The 21,757-nt window shown below is 33.7% G+C and overlaps 3 protein-coding genes, 1 non-coding gene and 1 pseudogene across 4 annotated transcripts; 3 read left to right on the forward strand and 2 right to left on the reverse strand.

The window, feature by feature from the left end:
• Positions 1 to 764: 764 nt before the first annotated feature.
• LOC11441821 (protein DMP6-like) lies at positions 765 to 1,730 on the reverse strand (annotated as a pseudogene).
• Positions 1,731 to 6,747: 5,017 nt separating this feature from the next.
• LOC112419253 (protein MAIN-LIKE 2-like) lies at positions 6,748 to 7,641 on the forward strand. The gene is made up of 2 exons (XM_024776455.1): positions 6,748 to 7,254; positions 7,414 to 7,641. The coding sequence occupies exons 1-2, from the start codon at positions 6,748 to 6,750 to the stop codon at positions 7,639 to 7,641; spliced, it is 735 nt and encodes a 244-aa protein (XP_024632223.1).
• Positions 7,642 to 8,606: 965 nt separating this feature from the next.
• On the forward strand, positions 8,607 to 11,206 carry LOC112419498 (pentatricopeptide repeat-containing protein At5g46100). Its single transcript, XM_024777359.2, has one exon. The coding sequence runs from the start codon at positions 8,993 to 8,995 to the stop codon at positions 10,430 to 10,432; it is 1,440 nt and encodes a 479-aa protein (XP_024633127.1). The 5' UTR covers positions 8,607 to 8,992; the 3' UTR covers positions 10,433 to 11,206.
• Positions 11,207 to 11,772: 566 nt separating this feature from the next.
• Positions 11,773 to 12,801, reverse strand: LOC11437791 (protein DMP6). Its single transcript, XM_003593600.4, has one exon. The coding sequence runs from the start codon at positions 12,525 to 12,527 to the stop codon at positions 11,895 to 11,897; it is 633 nt and encodes a 210-aa protein (XP_003593648.1). The 5' UTR covers positions 12,528 to 12,801; the 3' UTR covers positions 11,773 to 11,894.
• A 1,841-nt stretch (positions 12,802 to 14,642) lies between these two features.
• LOC112419569 (U6 spliceosomal RNA) lies at positions 14,643 to 14,746 on the forward strand. The gene has a single exon (XR_003009696.1). It is a non-coding gene; the product is annotated as a U6 spliceosomal RNA (small nuclear RNA).
• The last annotated feature ends 7,011 nt before the right edge of the window (positions 14,747 to 21,757 follow it).

The following is a 21,757-nucleotide window of genomic DNA, read 5'->3' on the forward strand; positions in this document are numbered from 1 at the left end:
AGTTGATATTATGAAATAATGCACTTCTATTGAATACATACATAAAGTATGTTCCCGACACATTAAGTCATTAATCAAATAAATCATATATTTTTTAAATAAATAAAAAAAGCAGAAAAGAGTGCAAAGATAACATACCAAGACATAAAAGAAGGATACAAATAAGGAAAATTCTATGGTGAAGTCACGAAAATGACTTTTCTGGTGAAGTTAACATTATAGTATCAAAAATATTGTGAGTAACACCCCACTGTTTGTACAATGGCATCAAAAGTTCAGTCCCCATAGTATCAACAATTCATCAGACTAACAAGAATACATTTAATCTAATTTTATCCTACCTTGTTTTAAGTGTAACACCCCACAAAGTGTAACACTTAAAACTATCACATAATATCATCAACTATGTTTGTATGTTAAAGATGTCAACGATAAAATAATATTTGTAAGTCCAAGATGTTGCAAGCATTACTGGATGAATTACTATTAATCATGAATCAGTAATCAACAATTTAAAAATGAATTAAACATTAAGATTAAAATTAACTTTTTCAAAAAAGTCAATTTTCTGACTGCACCGTAGAAGCTCCCTACAAATAAACTTGAGAGGACTAAACCAAAACTCAAGTCAGAACAATCAAAGTAACTCACATCTATCTCATTTAAAATCTTTGTTAGGAAAATCCAAAGGGACAAAACCTGCCAAGGAATAGAGTATAGAGCAAAAAACTACAGAAACAATAAGAGAACCTTTGACAAAGATCAACATCAATAAAATCTGAATTTAGAAAAGTCTAATCTATTACAATTAAAAGAATCTAAAATTCAGAAAAGCCATATTTTTGTCAATACACTGCTTGACCTCTCTGAAAATATGAGAAATGTAAAAATACATGTTTTTTTTTTTTGTTGATAAATCGTAAAAATTGGATACAGCCATGAACGTGAACATAAAAGATTTCTCAATTATTAACTTGTTGAAAGGGGGAAGCCAATTCCATGTCTCTCTGTAGGAAATGTAACGAAAAGCATGCTGCAAAAATCGCCAATTGCCACAGGCAACGCCGTGAGGATTTCTTGTATCTCTTTTGATGGTTCTGGAAAAAAGCAATTCACCACATTCCGATCAAACAATGCAATTGCTGCAAACACCAGAATTGACATTACTGCATGCATAAAATCTATAAACCGTATGCGGTATTTAGCAGCAACTTGAGGTGGAAGTTTGGTTGATCCATCAATAACCCACAAGCCCTTAAAGGTGGCAAACCCATAAATAATATTACCCTTGCTGTCTCTAAAGCTATCAGTAAAGCTTAGCAGAAAGCATGATGCACCACAGAGAGTCACAAGTGCAGCAGTCATCCACTTGCTGACAGAGTCACAGCTGCCAATATTTGTAAAGATTGGTGATAAAAGTTGTAATGCAAGGACAGTGCCTGTAGGTAGAAGGTTTGCTAAATGTGCCGTGCTCTGAAATGTCAAACTTATAGCTGTTTGTATCAAGTTTCTCTTTGCTTCTGGAACCTCTGCATTTAGCAGTAGTGGAACCTTGTGTTCATCCTTGTTCTTAGAATCATCATTGATGCCCATCGCTTATACAACCTCTCTTCACCTTCCTTTAATGTTTTGTTTTATATATGCAGCAGCATAGGTTTGTTTGTTGATAAGGTATATATAGTTAGGGACTGTTTATAAGGTCTGGTTCATATGCCACATATGTTTTGCTGCGTTTAGAGTAGGTGTGGTTGCTTAAGTAGTGGGGTGGGGCTGATGTAAGGCAATCATTTATTTACATTTCTGCTTCAACTTTGTAGGTGCATCAGGCGGTGTTAAGTTACCTTGTATTTATAGTTGTTGCAGGGGTGGTTGTATTTGGTGCTATGAAGGCTTTTGCCTTTAATCCTTATGTTGGCACCCCTGGTGCCTTGACTTAAATGAAAAGTTTTATTTGGTTTCTAAAAAAAATTACTAGTTGGGAAATCAATTTAAGGAAATTACTAATTCACGGTTCAACATATCTATGCTCAAATAATTTCCGAATCATCGGTTTAAATCAAAGTAGAAGTCTAAATGATAGTTAACTATCGTTCGATCTATCCGACGGTAGTTATCTACTGTTCCACATATGCAACTTAAACAAAAAAACTCCAAGGGTAGCTAACTACCGTGGAGCAATACAATTTATTTTCAATTTATTGTGTGCTTTGTCTCCTAGCATTTGCTGGATGGTTTGGGCGATCCCTCTTTCATGTAAGTGTTGCTCATGAACATATTTATATTTTATGGTAACCAATATTTCATGTAAGTGTTGTTCATGAACATATTATAAATTACTGATTTGTAGGAAGCTTATCATCATCTTGAGCTGTAACGCGTTCCATGAAAAATAGAAAAAAGTTCTGCTCTATATCTACTATTTAATTACAGAAATATTCTATGCCTGTATAGGTCCTCATTGTTATTGATTGTCATTTGCAGGCAATAGTTGTATTTATAATAAGATTTTGAATGTATGCTTATGAAAAAAAGGTCAAGATTTTGAAAGGTGAGAAAGGAAAAAGAATGTTATGAAGTATGGTCGTACAAAATCAACATATAATCTTGTAAAACATAATCCGGCAAAATTCACCAAAAAAATGGCAATGGTGTTGAAGATTGTTTTTTATGGATTTTTGAACTTTTTTTTCCCTTCAGGTTGAAGGTGAAGAAGATTGAGAGGTTAAAGATGAAAAATGGGTTGGAGACTGTGAAGCCCGGATACGAGATACGATACTGCACCGATACGTCGATACGGAAAAATTTCAAAAATCAAGATACGATACGGCTGAGATACGTTAATAAAAAAAAATTATATAATTAAATGTACAATATAATTATAACCATTTTTTTAATATGCAAATATATTAACAAACACAAGAAATCAGGCTCGTAGCACATTAACATAAATATAAATAATATTGACGATTAAGAGAGTAGTCATTAGTCAATTACATACGCAATATGTACAAAAAGAGCACCATCAGTGCTATACACCAATGCTAAACTATATCAAAAAGGAACTTGTTAGTGTTATACTATATCGATCCAAAAATGAAGCATTATATCCAAAAAAAGAACACATCAGTACTAAGAGTTAACACTAACAAGTAACTAACATTTCAATCTCCTCTCCTCCATTTCCATCATCAAGATACAAATCAGCTTCCAAATCTGGTTCATCCAAAGACAACTCTGCTAACTCAATTCCAACACCATCAAGCGGTTCATGCGCATCTCCACGAATGTCCCACATTCTTGATTGTCCTTTCTTATATCCATCTTCTTTCCTTGACAAGAGTCGAAGATTAGTATGCACATAAACCAAATCTTCTACCCTTTTTGGATCCATTTTGTTTCTTTTCAAAGAATGGATAAAAGAGAAAGTACCCCAATTTCTCTCACAACATGAGGAAGAACAAGGTTGCACAAGAAGCTTTAAACCCTAATTTCTCGATGGTGGCCAAAGTGGACGGCGACCACTTTGGAAGAAAAAGTTGAAACCCTAATTTCTTAGAAAGGGAAAGATGCAATTGTTTGTGTGGTGTGGGTCGTACTGACACCAAAGAAAGATAAAGGAAATGTATATATATTATAGTAATATAATGTTTTTATTCTTATTTTTTACAAAAAAAAAAAAAAACAGAAATCAAAATAATATAAAAAACACAAGTATCCGTGCGTATCGGATAATTATTTTTTTTAAAAATAAAATTTAATATTTGGATACTCTCCGGATACGTATCGGGAAGTATCAGGCAGGTATCGGTGCAGGATACGCAGGGGATACGGTACGTCATCCATTTTGAAGTATCGGAGCTTCACAGGTTGGAGATGATGATTTTTAAATTTTAGTTTTATTTTATTTTTCTTTAATAAAAGTTGATCAAAAAATTGATAATTTGTTGAATTGAACACACCACATCAACACCTATCAGCCACATCAATATTGTTTAACAGAAAAGGGAAACAGTGCAAACTGTTTAAGATATAAAATGATTAATTTGAAACTTAAATTTTTTTAAGGACTAATATGATATTTTTGTCAAACTTAAATGACTCAGGGGTATTTGACCTAAAATAAAATGAGAAAATTTGAGTAATGCAATTTTCTATTATGATATTGAGGGTTATCAATAATGATTTAAATTTTAAGAAATTATAAGTATACACATCGAATTTATGTAAATCCTATACCAAATAAGTAACATCTTATACCTCAAAAGAAACCGAGTCACCCTTTAAAGTATAAAAATCTTGCATAAAAAATGTTAGAAAGAATGAGGAGTATCGTAGTTTCATCTCATTTTGTTTCTTCCACAAAAATTTAGGTGAGTTGAATTCTGGAGGCTCAATATGGTCAATGTAAGTCTCAAAGTTTAACGAGTATTTACAGATCACAAACTAAAGAGATCCTCACATCTGCCGCGAGAGTTGAACCCACAACCTTACATATAGGTAAACTTTTAACCAACTGAGTCAATGTTCATCGGTATAGTCCCTAATTTCATTTGTCATGATGGTTTTCTTTTAAACTTTTTAAATATTTGTTGATGTGTTAAACAAGCTAATTAACCATGCAGCCCACAAAACTAAATATATCAAACTGTATGTTTCTAGTAATGACAAATGCCATTATATGTTAGTTTTATAACCAACCTCCCTATCACATTCTTTAACTTTCACTCCACCAAGTTAATCTTATATCAAGGTAACTTTCACGATTCAAGCTAATTTCCTGCTAATGATAAAATACTTCTTATTGACACAAATAATTTATTAAAAAGTCCCCAGCAGTAGTTTAGTCCCTGCAAATATAGAACATTTGGTTTTGGTCTTTGGTATTTTGTTTTAATCCTTGTAAAATCATTTCATATTGAAATTGGTCCCTATAATATTCATTTTAGTCCTCATTTTGAGAGACTAAAATCAAATATTCTACATATTACAAGGACCAAATCCAATATGAATTAATTTTACAAGGATTAAAACAAATTACCAAGGACCAAAACCAAATTTTTTATATTTGCTGGGACTAAAACCAAAAAAATATTTTTACCGAGACTAAAACCAAAATGTCAGATATTTGCAGGGACTATTTTCACATTTAAACCTAATGATTATAAGTTTGCATTTTTGCTTATCTTGCCAAGTTTGATTAGTTTGGTCATAATGATGTAATAACCATATTTTGAGCATAATGATATAATGATTAGTTTGGATTTGTGTGTTATAATGTATATATCTATGAAATATCAATCAAAATAAATACATTGTTTGAATTTTTGAAGAATTATAATTATTATAAGCTTGGATTTTTAAATTTTTTAGCAAGTTTGAAGAATGACATAATGTGGTATGTTATATAAATGCCTAAGTTATTGAATGATTCTAAGTGTGGATATGTATGAATGCCTAAGTTTCATTTTTGATATGTTATATGTTACTTGGTTGGATTTTTATGCTATTTTAAATGCCTTAAAAGTATATAGTTTTTAAGGAAATGATGTATTCTTAAATACATTGTCCACTTATTTGTGTTTTTTTAAATTTGTTTTGAACAGATATGGCTAGGGACGAGGATGAGTGGCAACGGGTTATTAGAGAGGATAGGATGCGCAACGGCAAAACGGCGAGTACCGCTAGCGCTCAGAAGGAAAAGGTGGATCAAAACCCGTATGTCCCGAAGACTCGGAAGCGGATGGACGCGAGGCCAGGTGTAGAGAGCTCACAACCACATATGGATCACTCCTCACAGGTGGTTGATCCGACACAGACATATGAGTATGCGAAGGGATTTCGGGGATATGATCGGATGGAGGAGGATATAATGTTTTATCAGCTGCAGGACGAGGCAGAGGATGAGGAGGTGGCATGTGATGAGGAGGTGCCAGAGGATGTTGTGGCGGATTATATAGAGGCAGAGAATGTTGTTCCTGAGGGTGAGCCTGAGCCTGAGCCTCAGACTCAGCAACGACGTCGTCGTGTTCCACCGATATCGCCATATCCTGTTGGAGAGCCTCCCTATCCTGGAGGACCTGAGACCACACCACTGTTGTCCCACTACGTGAGGCACGTGACGAACCCTCTTTGGATGAACTATCATAATGTAAGTGTTTAAGTTATTTAAAATTCTTTAAATGCTTTAAAGTGATTATTTAAAATAATGTAGCGTAAATGTTTTAATTATTTAAAAGAATGTAGCGTAAGTTTTTTAATTATAATATTATGTAGCGTAAGTGTTTTAATTATTTAATATTATCTATCGTAAGTGTTTTAATTATTTAAAAGAATTTAGCGTTAATGTTTTAATTATATAATATTATGTAGCGTAAGTGTTTTAATTATTTAAAAGAATGTAGCGTTAGTGTTTTAATTATATAATATTATGTAGAGTAAGTGTTTTAATTATTTAATATTATGTAACGTAAGTGTTTTAATTATATAAATTAGTGACAATGTCTTAAATAATTTGAATTTCAGATGTGGCATGATCAGACGGGTTATAAGTGTATAAATGCAGGGAAAAAGATGAAAGAGCTTGGTAAGCCGGAGACGGGTTTGAGGTGGTTTTGGGAGCTTGTGGAGGGGTCTAGCCTACATGATTTGATATACACAGGGTATTCTACCGTGACCCATGCCATGATACGTGCTATGTGCGAGAGGTGACACACGGAGACCAGTAGTTTTCATCTACCTGTGGGGGAGATGACAATCACTTTGGACAATGTGCATAATCTCCTACACATTCCTATTCACGGCCGCATGCTGGACCACGATGAAGCAATGGGTCAGGAGCGTGCGTTTGATTTGATGACCAGGTTGTTGGCCATGTCAGATGTTGATGTTAGGGCTGAGATTAGGACTGAGTCTGCTGGTCATATCAGTTATCCCACATTGAAGCGGGTTTATGAAGACCACCTGACAGAGGCTAGACGGCTGGACGACCCACATATGAGGGAGGAGTTGCAGGAGAGAGCCAGGAGGAGACAGTGGTGTGTGAGGAGTTTTCTTCTATATCTCGTCGGTTGTGCGCTGTTCACTAACAAAACGAATAGACACATCGACATGATATATCTTGATTGTATGGTGGACTTGCAGACGATTGGGAAGTGGTCATGGGGAGGGATGGCCTTAGCGTACCTGTACGACTATCTGGATGATTATGTTATTCTGAATAACAGAACGATAGCTGCGAGAACGACTCTTTTTATGGTAATAATTTAATATTTATCTTCATTTCTTTATGAATTTATTTTATAATTTTTATTATCTTGTTAGATTATTTTTTCCTAAGTTAGACTGCATTTATTTAGGATTTAATTTATATTTTTCTGTGAAGTTTTTATAATGTATTTTATTTATTTGTTGTAGGGATGGATTTTGGAGCATTTGTCAGGTCCGTACCCAAGGAAGAAAAACAAGGAGTGGACGCTGAAGAGACCATGTGCTGGGAGATGGCTTACATGCAAAGGGCATAAAGTTGTGCACCATTACCGCTCATGGCTTGATCACTTAGAGGTGGATGACGTCAGGTTTTCTACTTATGGTGATCACAGAGAGATACATCTTTTTCAGCTTATTGTCACTTACTTGGGATGAGTGATGTGTGGGAAGGAGATGGTGTACCGTCATTTACCTGAGCGGGTAAAGAGGCAGCTTTTCTATGTACAGGATGTTCCCAGACATCCGTCATCTGTCGCTCAGGTGCCTACGCATTTGCTGCAGAATGCTCAGATGTGGTTCTTCACTGCTTGGGGAGATGCGTGTGAGAGACCATGACATCATGCGCCTGACTACATGGCTTGGTATGCCAAAGTCTCTCACCCTCCTATTCTCCCACCCGATGAAGGATCTCCTCCCAGCCGGCGAACGTGGAGCAGATCATAGAGGAGGAGCATGCCTAACACACTGACGATCATCCGGGATGTGGTGCATATAGCTGATGATATTGTGGCCAGACAAGCCGAGATGACTAAAGAGGAGATTGTCCAGGAGGTGATGCGGATAGCCGGTACTGGTCGCCCTGCCGTTACGTATCAGATTGCCAAGCGGCGCTGTGGGTCGAGGTATGCTAGGCAGTAGGGTTGATTATAATTATGCTTTTTTTTTTTATGTACTTTATTACTGTGATGATCGTGATGTATAATTATGACATGTTCTGTACATTTTCTTATTTCTACGACACTTTCGGACGTACCTTTTATATTATTTCTTGTGTTTTAAATATCCTGTTCCTGTTAAATATTTGATGAGTGACTGGAAACCAAACATGTTGGTCAAGTGCTACCTTTTAGTTGGTTTGGAGGCACTGGAAACTGGAAAAATGAGCTACTGCCTGGAAAAATTTCCAAACACGTAGCAGTAGTTAACAACCGTTGGATTTAGCGGCAGTTAACCACCGTTGAACTCAGCGACAGTTAACTGCCGGCAATTTGCAGAATGGTGGTTAACTACTGCTGAAGGCGTTTAAATAATTTACTTGTGTCAATTGGAACTTTTCAATGTCAGAAAAGCAATAAATTGCATGTGGATAGAAGCCCATAGGTACTTCTACTATACTCAACTCCAGTGAACATTTTTTTTTTTTTTCAACAACATTGGAAACAAAACGAACCAAAACATCGGACAAAAAAAAAAAAAGGCTGGAACACGAAGACGATGTTGCATTCCCGTAAATCAAGGTAACATGGCTTCCATCAAATTCTCCACACAGTTTTGATTTCGTGAGCATTTTCTATTCAATTATCGCAATTCTCAAAGGTTGTTGCTTCATTTTGCACGAGACCCGTTTGATGAAATGCTTCACCCAAGTCTCAAACTAAACCTAACTCCAACATTGAACACACAGTGATTTAACTATTCAACAGTGATTGTTCCACCAGATTCAGTGTTGTATCGTTTACAAGTTTCCAAAATCTTTCATTTTTAGGTATTTTCAATTTGGGTTATTATGGCCAGTAAAACTTTGTTTAAGTGGCCAAAGCAAATTACAAATTCACTAGTTGAGCAGTTAATAAAAGCCGAAAAGGACATAAACAAAACTCTTGTTATGTTTGATTCTGCAACAGAAGAGTATAGCAATGGATTTCGTCATGATCACAATACTTTCGGTGCAATGATTCATAGGCTAGTTTCTGTGAATCAGTTTAGGCCAGCTGAAGGAATGTTGGAGAGAATGAAGCAAGAAGATTGCGAGGTTACTGAGGACGTGTTTTTAACTATATGTAGAGGCTATGGACGTGTGCATAGGCCACTTGATGCCATCAGGGTTTTCCATAAGATGGAAGATTTTCAGGTTAAGCCGACGCAGAAGTCTTACCTTACGGTATTTGATATTCTCGTGGAGGAAAACCATGTGAAAAGGGCTATTGGTTTTTATAAGGAGATGCGAGAAAAGGGCATTCCGCCAACTGTTGTTTCCCTCAATATTTTGATCAAGGCGCTCTGCAAAAACGAGGAAACTGTTGAGTCTGCTTTTCGACTATTTCGTGAAATGCCCAATCGTGGATGCCAGCCTGATTCGTATACATATGGTACGTTGATTAATGGGCTGTGCAAACTTGGAAAAATCAGTCAGGCAAAGGAACTGTTGGATGAGATGGAGGAGAAAGGTTTGTCGCCTTCTGTTGTTAGTTACACTAGTTTGATACATGGCTTGTGTCAATCTAATAATTTGGACGAAGCTATAGAATTGCTCGAAGAGATGATAATAAATGGCATCGAGCCAAATGTTTTTACATATAGTTCTTTAATGGATGGTTTGTGTAAAAGTGGACATTCTTCACAAGCAATGGAGTTGTTAGAAGTGATGGTTAGAAGACGTCTATTGCCCAACATGGTCACTTATAGTACTTTAATCAATGGACTGTGTAAAGAAGGAAAGCATAGAGAAGCTGTGGAGATTCTTGACAGGATGAGGCTTCAAGGGTTGAAACCAGATGCAGGGATGTACGGGAGAATCATAAGCGGCCTTTGTGCTGCTTGCAACTATCAAGAAGCAGCAAACTTCATTGATGAGATGGCTCTTGGTGGTATCTCACCTAATCGAGCAAGTTGGACCTTTCATGTCAAAATGCATAACATGGTTGTCCAAGGTCTTTGTAATAATGTTGATCCAACTCGCGCATTCCAATTGTATCTTAGTATGCGTACTAGGGGTATCTCTGTTGAGATTGGCACTTTTGATTGTTTAGTCAAATGTTTTTGCAAGAGAGGAGACCTGAATAAAGCTGCTCGAATTCTGGAGGAGATGATATTAGATGGCTGCATTCCGGATGAGGGAATGTGGAATGTATTAATGTGTGGACTTTGGGATCGGAAAAAAGTTCGAGAAACTACTGAGCTATTGGTGGCTGAGCTGAAGCAGAAATTTGTTGAAGCTGAGAGTTGAAGTTTGTAAGTCCAGATGAGAACATATGGAATGTATTAATTTTTGGACTTTCTATGATGATCATTGCTTCCATGACCAAGGATAAAGATTCAAACTGTGACAATAGATTTGCTGTGTGCAATTGAAGGCTAAATTTACACCTAACCTTCTCTGTTTGTGGACACTTCTTGGTTCATGCCTGACCTTTTTTGAAACTTTAACGACGCAGATATTTGTTGCAAAAAGATTTTCCATGGTTCTGGCCTGATGGATAAGGCAAACACACAGGTAATTAAAAATCCTCTGTTTTGATCAAACCCATTAAATGATGGTTATTTTAATTTTTCATTTTCTAGAAACCTTGTCAGTTCCAGTATTTTGGCCAAATTTTAAGTATACCACATTCTTTTCATAGCGCAAAATTAACATTTAAGTTGGCATTCTTATTTTTCATATGGTCTGACTCCTCAGATACTTTATCTATTATTGTGTTGTTTAACGGTGAATTCTCACTATACTTTAACAAGGTTCTGATGTTCTGTTTTATCTGTTACAACAAAATTGGAGAAGTTCAAAATTCCTGCTAGATAGGGTAAATATGTAGATTGCTAAGTAAATAGATTGTATTTTTGACACACCATGTCTTTTTGTGTTTGTGGATCATGATCAGCTAATGCTGAAATTTTCTGTTGGGGATAACTTTACATCTCTGCTGGAAACATGTGTATGATTGTGATTGTTCAACATGTATATTTGGGTTTAAGATTCAATAAATACCATTTTCCCCTTGAAAAAGTCAAATAACTGGTTCGGTAGTTCCCTGTTTTCTGCGGCAAAATGATACAGGATTATAATTGACTCTTGGACTTTTGACTTTGACCACTAACTTCATATCCTTAATATCGACAAATTCTTGCTGAATTCTGTCAAGTGTTCCAGGTTGTTTAGCGTCACTTCAGACAAAAGTTTGTTCTAGTTTTGAACTTTTAATCAAGCAGAGGTTCCTCATCATCGGATATGAGACTAATCGTAACGAGTTGCTTGAGGTGATATTCAGTTTTAACCAATGGATTAGTAAAAATATTGCTTGTATGATCAAGATAGCTTATAACCAATGGATTAGTAACAAAGTTTTTCTGGTGCTAGTTTTTCTCCAGGTTTAATATACACTAAAAAGGTATTGAGACAAATTTAATTTGAAAACTATGTGATATAGATTTTGCAATGAGAATAAATTGAAACACGGTGTTACAACTTAGGAAGTTCCAGTAGTAGGTTCAGATAAGGGTCAGAGCCTTTATGATTTATGGGTCTCTTGTAGCTGTAGGGTGTCTTGCCTTGTATTGCAAAGTAAAAGTCAATTTTATGAAATAATGCACTTAGATTTAATATAAAACCATAAACATAAAAACGCCAATAATTCATTAATCAAATACATTACTGAAATTGGATACAGCCATAAACATAAAAAAGATCTCAATTATTAACTTGTTGAAAGGGGGAACCCAATTCCATGTCTCTCAGTAGGAAATGCAACGAAAAGCATGCTGCAAAAAACGCCAATTGCCACAGGCAACGCCGTGAGGATTTCTTGTATCTCTTTTGATGGTTCTGGAAAAAAGCAATTCACCACATTCTGATCAAACAATGCAATTGCTGCAAACACCAGAATTGACATCATCGCATGCATGAAATCTATAAACTTTATGCGATATTTTGCAGCAACTTGAGGTGGAAGTTTGGTTGATCCATCAATAACCCACAAGCCCTTGAAGGTGGCAAACCCATAACAAATATTCCCCTTGCTGTCTCTTATGCTATCTGTAAAGTTTAGCAGGAAGCATGATGCACCACATAGAGTCACAAGTACAGAAGTCATGGACTTGCAGACAGAGTCACAGTTGCCAACATTTGTAAAAATTGGTGACAAAAGTTGGAAAGCCAGAACAGTGCCTGTAGGTAGAAGGTTTGCCAAATGCGCCGTGCTTTGAAATGTCGAACTTATAGCTTTCTGTACCAGGCTCCTCTCTGCTTCTGGAACCTCCGCATTCCGCAGGAGTGGAACCTTTTGTTCATCGTTCTTAGAATCATCATCGATTTCTAAATTGATGTCCATCGCGGATACAACCTCCTTTCACCTTCCTTTAATGTTATGTTTTGTTTTGATCACTTTTGTATATGCAGCATAGGTTTGTTTGTTGATAAGGTATATCTATATATAGGTCAGCATAATTTTGAGTGAAGGGAAGGGAGGGTTTGACATTGCTTGCAAGAAACACAAACATAAAGCTTGATAAAACAGCTTTCAATATATTCCTTAAATTGTAGTCAGTTTGAAGAAAGGTTGTAAGAGGTGTGTTTTTTTGTTTTAAAAATCATAAATGATGGATATGAATCTAAATGCTTACGGTGGAAAGTAAGATAAGATAAACTGAATCATGGGATCCTCGTCTTCAGGCTGAAAGTTACACGCTAATTGCCATCTTTTTAGAAGCACTTACTTACACGGTTAATAGTAAGAACAATAAAACCTAAAACTAGTAATTATTATTTTAACTTTGTAAGTTATATCAAAATGTCATGTTGTCACCTCAAATTTTTTTTTACTCCAACATGTGGTTTGCGTTGCCTTAATTTTGTAAGTTGTCCAACGTGTGATGTGCGTTACCTTCCTTTAAATTATCAACGTTTTAGTAATTGGTGAGTTTGTTGAGTGAACATTTTTATAAGAATAAACAACTAGGTTTGCTCAAAAAAAGATTAAACAACTAGGAAATGAACCCCAAATATTGTCCAAGAAGTAAGGGTTTGAGACTTAAGAGTGTGCTCTTATATAGGTTTTAAATTTCAAGGTTTTTTTACCTGACTTCAATTGGACTCCACTAATAGACAGTGAAATTGATTTTCCGAATAAGTCGACTGGTTCATCGGATTCGGTGTTTCTAGCAAAACAACTAGGAATTGTTTTTTGTTTTGTTTTTAATACAAAAGTTTAGGTGAGTTGAGAGTTTGATCTTTTCATATCGTATACGTTTCAAAATGTAATTTTTTTTTTCCTTTAAATTTTCTATATTTGTTTGAATGGGTAACAAAATTTGCCTCAGTTGTAAGTTATATCCTACGGTTGAAGCTTAACGTTTTCTTTTAATTTCTTCTTCTTATTATCATTGCTTGTACGGTATCATACCTCTTTAAAATATAAAATATACAGGTGGAAAAAAGGATTATTGAAGCATATGCATTTAATCTTTTAGCAACATGAAATTTTCCATTCCCATGTTTTCCTAGTACTTTTATTAATTTGGCAATACGTATTTTTCTTTTTATGGTATTTTTTATGCTGATTTGATGTTTTGATTGCTTTATATCAGAGATGAATGTTTGGTCCAAAGAAAATATTTTCTCAATTTCTTCCTTGAGAAATATTATTTTTAAAAGAGAAATGAAAAAAATTAGTTCACCATTTCTCTTTTTCGTCAAACAATAATGATAGTCACCAATCCACAATTTCTTCTAGAAACATGCCTTACAAAACAACTGGTTTGGTTGGGATAATGCATAAAATATGCAAGGTCCGGGGTTCAAACCCCGACCACTACCAAAAAAACAACTGATTGGACTCATGTGTAGATTCAATCCTCATGCTGGTGATATGCCCTTCAAAATTGCTCACATTTATATATAAATAATTCGATATAAAGTTGTGACTCATTTGAGGTTTGCACACAAAAAAGTTGATTGAAAATTACAACCGATCGGTTGAGCAATTTAAAAGACCTATTGAACAACCGTCTATGTTAGTTACAAGCTTTGTCCAACCTCTTTTAAGGGGGGCGACGTTTGTGTTTATTTTTCACCATACTGGTTTCTCATGCATCCTATAGAATTTGAATTATGTAATCCAAAAGCGTAAAACACACCAAAAATCTTCCAAAACCCTCCATTTTTTTTTTTATAATCCAAAATAGGGTACACGAGAAGGTTGAAGCGTTGGAAAAGAAACACTCTTTCCTTTTTTCTACTAGACCTTTATGAACTTTTACATTTTGAGTTGTATTGGTCCCATTTTTCCGTTTACTAGTTTTTTTTTTTGTTTGTTACAAGAGGGAAACATTAAAAAAAGAAACAACAAAGAGGGGAAGGAAAACTAAGGGCGAGCGAAAGAAACTCTCAAGGCATCCGCGAGAAAAACACAGTACATGTCACTAGGTGAATCATGGAAGATAACAACGTTGCTTTAGAAATATCCGATAAAACTGAAATGATATAGAGAAGATTAACATTGTCTCTCTGCAAGGAGGACACACACAAATTGAGAATCTGGTCCAGACTTTTCCTTGCAGTAGTTTGTTTTAGACAATTTTTTCCTTTTAAGAAGCAAGCTTTGTGAAATATAGGTGTTGTGAAAAAAAAATAGAGGTGCGGTAAGTCGCTCCTCTTTCCAAGCGTTTGTTAAGCCCATTAGTCATTAATGACTTTAATATATATGGAAGGAACTATTCCCACCTCAAAATTATTCAGATGTACACATCCAACAACAAAAAAAAAAGTATACTGTCGAACAAAAAAACTGTAGTTTCTATACCTTCAAAACAAAAATTGTTCAGTTAAAAAATACACTTCCAAAGTTATTTAGAAGGGTGGCCAAAGTTATTTTCTAGAAGGGTGGCCAAAATTGTGTTTCTAACTTAATTGTTGTCTCGTTGTTGCCTTGTTAGGCCTATTGAACTATTAGAGCTCTTCTTCTTTTTTGAATTTGTGCCCTAAGTAGGTTTATCTTTTTCGGACGTGAACATTTGAAGTGGATCCATACTAGACATGAGAGTAGGTATTGAAATTATTGACCGTGCGATTTACTATCAATTTTTTCTTTTTTATCTGTTACTTTGCCTTTTTAAAAAGTAAATGAACAAACGTTTAAGTAAATGTTACCTCTCTTTACTTTTTTGCTATCCAAATACTTTTTTTGTTTTCACTTATTTATTTGATTTTTGTTTATATTTATGTATTTTCTCTTGTATGTAAATGATATTTATAGATGTATGTGTTGTTCATACTATTATGACTGACTGTCACAAATATTTTAAAGTACCCGAAAGATATTGTAGTTGGACAGACACATCCTGCACTATAGACTAGACTATACCGAATCATTGATAGTAGTTCGTGTGATTAGTAATATAATGTAAATTAGATCATTATAAAACAATTTGGATTTGATGGCATTTGTCATTTTAAAACCATACGTGGCAATGAAAATCCATGTAGCACTATTTTATTAAATCAACTTTTGTCGGATTAACTTTTAAAATGGACTCCAACAACCTCATCAAACTATAAACCTTATTCTATTGTATAACCTCGAGTAGCTGCTATACTATATATATATATATATATATATATATATATATATATATATATATATATATATATATATATATAGATTAATTTTACAGCCAAGATAGTTTGATGAATGAATCCAAACCAAAATTCACATGATTGTTTTGGAGCAATAATGCATATGTAAATTCACACACTATGCATATGTTAATCCGATAAACTATGCTTATGTAAAATCACGTGCTAGCTTCCACAGTTTTTTTTTTTTTTTTAAATTAAAAAATTATTTCAAGACAATGAGAGGGGAAAAAAACTAGATTGTGAAATGGAATTTTTTAATGACTACAAGTAGTTAATTAAAAGGTAATTTTAAAAAAATATGTTATGTCATAATTTATTGCAACAATGAAAATCAAAATGGAATTGGACCTCGCTGGACCTAAGATATGTGATATGAGTGGTGGAAGAGTCTTTGAATCTATGGTGCCCTCATGAAAAAACATATTTTTAATGTAAAAATCAATCATGCAATTTCCATAAAATATTATGGCTCTTCATAAATTTATTTAAATGAAAATTATTGTGAATGTGTGATTTATTTTTAAGAGAGCTTTTTCTATTGCTCACATAAAAGTCCTAATACAAATAATAAACAATCCCCGTGAGCTTAGCTCAGTTGGTAGGGATATTGCATATTATATGCAGGAGTCGGGGTTCGAACCCCGAACACTCCACTTCTCCACAATTAAATTGTGTGAACTCTAGCCACTAGGCTACTTGACCCAAAAAAAAAAAAAAAATAAACAAAATCTCAGACTTAAAAACTTGAATATTCTTTTCCCTTTTTGGCACTGTTGTTCTTGTAAGATTTCTTTTGTTGATCATCAAAATAAAAATATGTCTGTCAGGACATATATTCACAATTTCAGAGTATTATTTGAGCTCCTCTTTGGTTGCTCCACAAGATAACTCAACATTTGTATCTCGTGTTTAGATAGGTCAACAACAATAAAATGTAATGATATTAAAAAAAATCTAATATAGTGGTGAACAACAATATCATATAATGATATTTAAAAGAATAATAATATAATGATGTGTTATTTCTGATTATTGTGTTACCCTGCAAAATTATTGGCACTTGAGAAAATGTAACTTGAAAGACACTAACTTTTATTTTTTATTTTTATGAAACTTGATTATTATTTTTTCAATGCGTAGGTTGATGCAAATTGGAGATGGGAAACTGAATAATTTTTATCATGCTCCATCTGTCAAAATAATTATCATAATTTTCATCATAGTCCAATACTAGTATTCTTGTTTACTACTCTAAAATTTATGCCTTCAAGATTATGAGACTCATGCTTCAACCATGTGGACCCTTATGATCCTTAATTGTTTGTAATATTATTGAACTTATTCACTTCATCAGCAATAAAGCTTGCAATTATAGCACAAGGGTATTAAAAAAATGTAAATAAAGCTTCAAAATGACTTTATAACCCACGTTTCAACTACAGTTTTTTTAATCATGAAGAGGGAAGGTGCCAAAGTGTGATGAGTTGCATGAACCGTAAAAGTTTAACCAATCTTTTACGTCAAAAAATGTTCTCTAGCACAAACAAGCATGTTGATAGTCATAAAATGTTTTCCAGCACAAACAAGCATGTTGATAGACCAATAATTAACCCGTCAAAATCATGAAGGAGAAATCATGTCCCCTCTCTAATAATTGTCACCCTGAGCTTTTTTGTTAAATTGGTTCCACTTTCTGTTTCTAGTACTAATTGGTTTGTTTGTGAACTTTTTCCTTAATTTGAGGAATAGGTGGGCAAACCCACATTGATGTATAGTGTGACTGTGGTAATCTTAATTTGAGGAAGTAACTCAATTATTACAAAACTGATTTGAAGGTGAGAATTATCTCTCTTATATATTTATATGCATGTCATATCTCATCTAATGTGAGACTCTTAACGTACATTTTTATGTTTAAGATTGAACAATTTTGACATGATCATTGTGGCTTAATAGTAGGTGACATGACATGATGTAGCATAGCGTCCTTAGTAATTTTATAGGATTTTGTTATTCCAGTCTAGTTTTATTATTTGTTTGTTTTGTTTTCAGTTTGTTATTTTTTGGCCCATTAGGGTTTATTATTTCCCTATTTAAGCTTAACAGTTGTAGCCTAAGAGATACTCCCTCCGTATTTTAATATAAGCAAAATTGACTTTTTATGTTCATTCATTTAATGATCTATGTGGTTCATAATATGGACCACATACATCATTAAATGAATGAACCTAAAAAGTCAATTTTGCTTATATTAAAATAACTGAGTGAGTAACTTTTATTCATTCAATAATATTTTAGAGAGTTTTTCTCAATTTCTCGTGGATTCCGAAACCCTATTTTCACAAGTTTGTCGCTTGCGAACTTATTTCTTTTGAATCTATATTTAGTACTTGTTAGCCTACGCTTCCGTATTGCATCATGACATATTTCAAATAAATTCAGAATTAAATCTAACTCAACTTTTACAAAACTTGAGGAATACTTTATGAATTTTATATCAAGATCATATCTCACACAAATATATAGTTCTCTGTCTTTCTTCAAAATTTTAAGCACATTTTAATAAGAAAATGCAGTGGAAAAAGCTATGTTCACATGCTATGTTATGTAGTTATGCTCAATAATGGCTAGAGCTGTCAAAAATGGGCCGGCCCATTGATCCATATTTTTGGACCCAAGTCCATTTGGGCCATACAAAAGTTGGGCCGGACCGGGTTGGCTCACCGGGCTTTGGACCGGCCCATTAGCCCATATTTCATTTTATTTTTGTTAAAAAACAACATATTTTTTTTAAAAATTATCAACTAATTTAAAATTTATTAACAAAAAAATATTTAAATAAATAAACTTAATAAATATGGATGAATTTAGCTTACAGTTTTAAAATTTTAAAGTTTATAAATTATTAATTTGATTTAATTGAAAGAATAATCTAGAGTTTGATTATTATTCAATGTTAATGTAACAATTATTTATATTTTTATGTCCATCCAATCATATTTTAGCAAAAAAATAATGGTGAGTAACTAATACATAAGAAAATATATAAAAAAAGTGAATAAATTTTAAAAATAAAACATAAACCCGGGCCGGGCTCTAGAATTCACGGCCCAATCATAAATGGGCCGGGCCGGGCTGGTCCATTTCTATAATCGGGCCTCTCATGCCCGGGCCGGGCCGGCCCATTTGACACCTCTAATAATGGCATGTGTGAGGGGACTAAATGCACCTAATAAGGCGAAGACCCCACTAATAATATTGGGGCAATATTCTCAATTAATAGAAATGATTTAAATTCGGAATCAATATTCATATTACACTTTGAAGGGTTGATTTTCATTTGTCCTTGTTTCCTCACCTATAATTTTTTTTTTTTGGAGGGAATTTCCTCACCTATCATTTTCTCTTTGTTTACGTGTTTCCTTTTATTATACCTTGACAACAAGACCTTAACCTTTGGAATAACATCATTAACATGAAAAGATCCAACAACATGGTTTTGTATTGTAGTAGTAGTGTTTTGTAGAGTCAATGCCCATGCCTCTAGGCCTGTACCACTCAATTCTACTTTACCTCGTGAATACTGAATGGATCAATAAATATAGGAATATGATAGATAATTTGCAAAATACTACAAGTAAAGGACATAAACACCGTGGGTATGCGTCCATCAATCACCGGCTGTAGCTACTCCAACTTGGGAATGGGATGTTCTCTTATTCAATCTTCTTAGTTGTGATGATAAGTTATTGGAGAATAATAATCAGTGTCCTAAAGGTATTGGTTAAACATCTAAAATAAGTAAAAAAAATTGTGTAATTATTACTAGATCAAATGTAACATTTTATATTTTCAAAATAAAATTTTTATTTGTAGATTTCTTAACTATTGTTTTCAGGACACTGGTTAACAAAACTTAAATTGTATTAGTAATAAGTGTATTTTAATACCAGGTGACACTCCAACGTTCATTGTGTTTTATTTGGTAGAAGGAAAAATCATAGGCGTCACCTTATCATTTTATGGGGTACCTATACGCCTATGTTTAGGCAATATAGGCCAATGCAATTGTTTTAAATTTTGAAAAATTAACTTTTTCTTTTCAAAAAAAGCATATCAAAATCAATTTATAATTGATAATGATTTTTTTAAAATATTTAGAAGATTTCATTTTTGTTAAAATGGTTGGTTTTGACGAAACACGACTCAATATTTTAAAATCAAATCCGACCAACCTTTAAAGATCATTTTAACATTTAACTTTTAAAAAATAGTAATCAAATTATATTCTACAAAAAAATGCAACACTTAGACTAATTTTCTCTATTTTAAAATTCCAACACTTTAAGTAATTGAAACATTTAATCTTTTTACCAAAATTATTTTGCTCTTAGAATGGATTCGAACTTGAAGTTAGACTTTGAGGGTTTTGACTCCAAACATAATTTTTATATTAAATTTATTTTAAATTAATTTTAAAAAAATATATACAAATATAAAACATTGTATATTTAATTAATTTAAATCAATATATATTTTACAAAATCAGCTGACTCAACATCTATTTTTGGCCACCATTAAAACAAACAACCACTCATGACATAGCATATGAGTCACTCCTATCCTACATATTATGAATGAGTTAAATATTTGATTATAAGAGAGTCGATCAATATTTTCAATGTCCTAAATAATTTGATAGAGATGTGGTGTTCAGTCTCTTATTGATCATGAATTATTGACTTATTTTACTTCTAGTGTTCGGTCTCTTGTTAATCATGAATTATTGGCTCATTTTTGTTTTTGGTTTTCGGTCTCTTGTTGATCATAGATATTGACTCATCTTTGCTTCCGATACGCTCCCTAGACTCTCCAAAACACACACAAATGCTATCAATATATGGAGGCAATGATTACGGGGAATTTATTTTTGTTCATTTTTTTTTTTGGATATCTATTTTTGTTCATTTCTCATTACCCCTAAACAGCTAAACCAACCCATGTGATAGAAGATTAATGCAATGTACGATACATAATAGTGCAATCCAAATAAACACGTTTTCTTTACCGTAGAATTTGAGTATTAGCTAGTTAGGCACTTCCCATTATGGAACAATTGACGACCCTGACCTATCTCTTTGACATAAGAATATGGCATCAACATCATTACTACATGCATGTTTGTAGAGACCTTTATTCATCTCCATGACAAGTACAGTATATTTGAATTAACATAGACCATAGATTCAAAATAAAAATACAATGCATAAAATTAGCTTGCTATTTAAATCATTAATCGTACACACTCCTTCAAATCGAAATTGCTTGGTTCTTTCCACACTTGTCAAAAGATTTCTAATCAAACTAAAGCTTGATTAAAGAATCACAAATAAAGTAACAAAGACAAGTTATAGAGGGTTGGTGTCGGTTTAACTTTGTTGATAATGATATAGCCTTCCTCTGATAGGTGGCACTACTACTAGTGGTAGTGCATAGAATATGCATTGCAAAAAAAGTGCTTTGAACACATTATTATGTTAAGCTATGCAAATCAATGGATTAAGATCTTTCCAAAATCTCATTTAATTCGCTAATCATTCACAGTAGGAGGAAAACAAGAGGGTACCTACCAAAAGAAAAGAAAGTTAAATATTTCCCCATAGTGGCTGTCAAGTACCCCTTTTTCATACAATTTAGATTAGATAGAGGAAAGTAGTATGTGACACTAGGAAAAAGTGGCCAAATGGTGGCTTAGGGGAAAGTTACTAGTTCTATATTGAAGTAGAAGAAAATGACAATAATGTATTTTATTTGGAATAGACTCAAATGGGTGGATCCACCATTGCCTTTAACTCCCCTTTTGTGTCTCTGTCTAGCTTAATATATATGGATTAGGGCCATAAATTTGCATCAAAGTTTGTAAAA

Source organism: Medicago truncatula, chromosome 2 (assembly GCF_003473485.1).
Source record: "Medicago truncatula cultivar Jemalong A17 chromosome 2, MtrunA17r5.0-ANR, whole genome shotgun sequence".
In the NCBI taxonomy this organism is placed as follows: domain Eukaryota; kingdom Viridiplantae; phylum Streptophyta; class Magnoliopsida; order Fabales; family Fabaceae; genus Medicago; species Medicago truncatula.

Excerpts from the sequence above, each read along its gene's own strand:
- LOC112419498 (XM_024777359.2), top strand. The coding sequence starts at position 8,993 with ATGGCCAGTAAAACTTTGTTTAAGTGGCCAAAGCAAATTACAAATTCA.
- LOC11437791 (XM_003593600.4), bottom strand. The coding sequence starts at position 12,527 with ATGGACATCAATTTAGAAATCGATGATGATTCTAAGAACGATGAACAA.
- LOC112419253 (XM_024776455.1), top strand. The coding sequence starts at position 6,748 with ATGACAATCACTTTGGACAATGTGCATAATCTCCTACACATTCCTATT. Across the intron at positions 7,255-7,413 it reads CGAGAACGACTCTTTTTATG|GGATGGATTTTGGAGCATTT; the intron begins GTAATAATTTAA and ends TATTTGTTGTAG.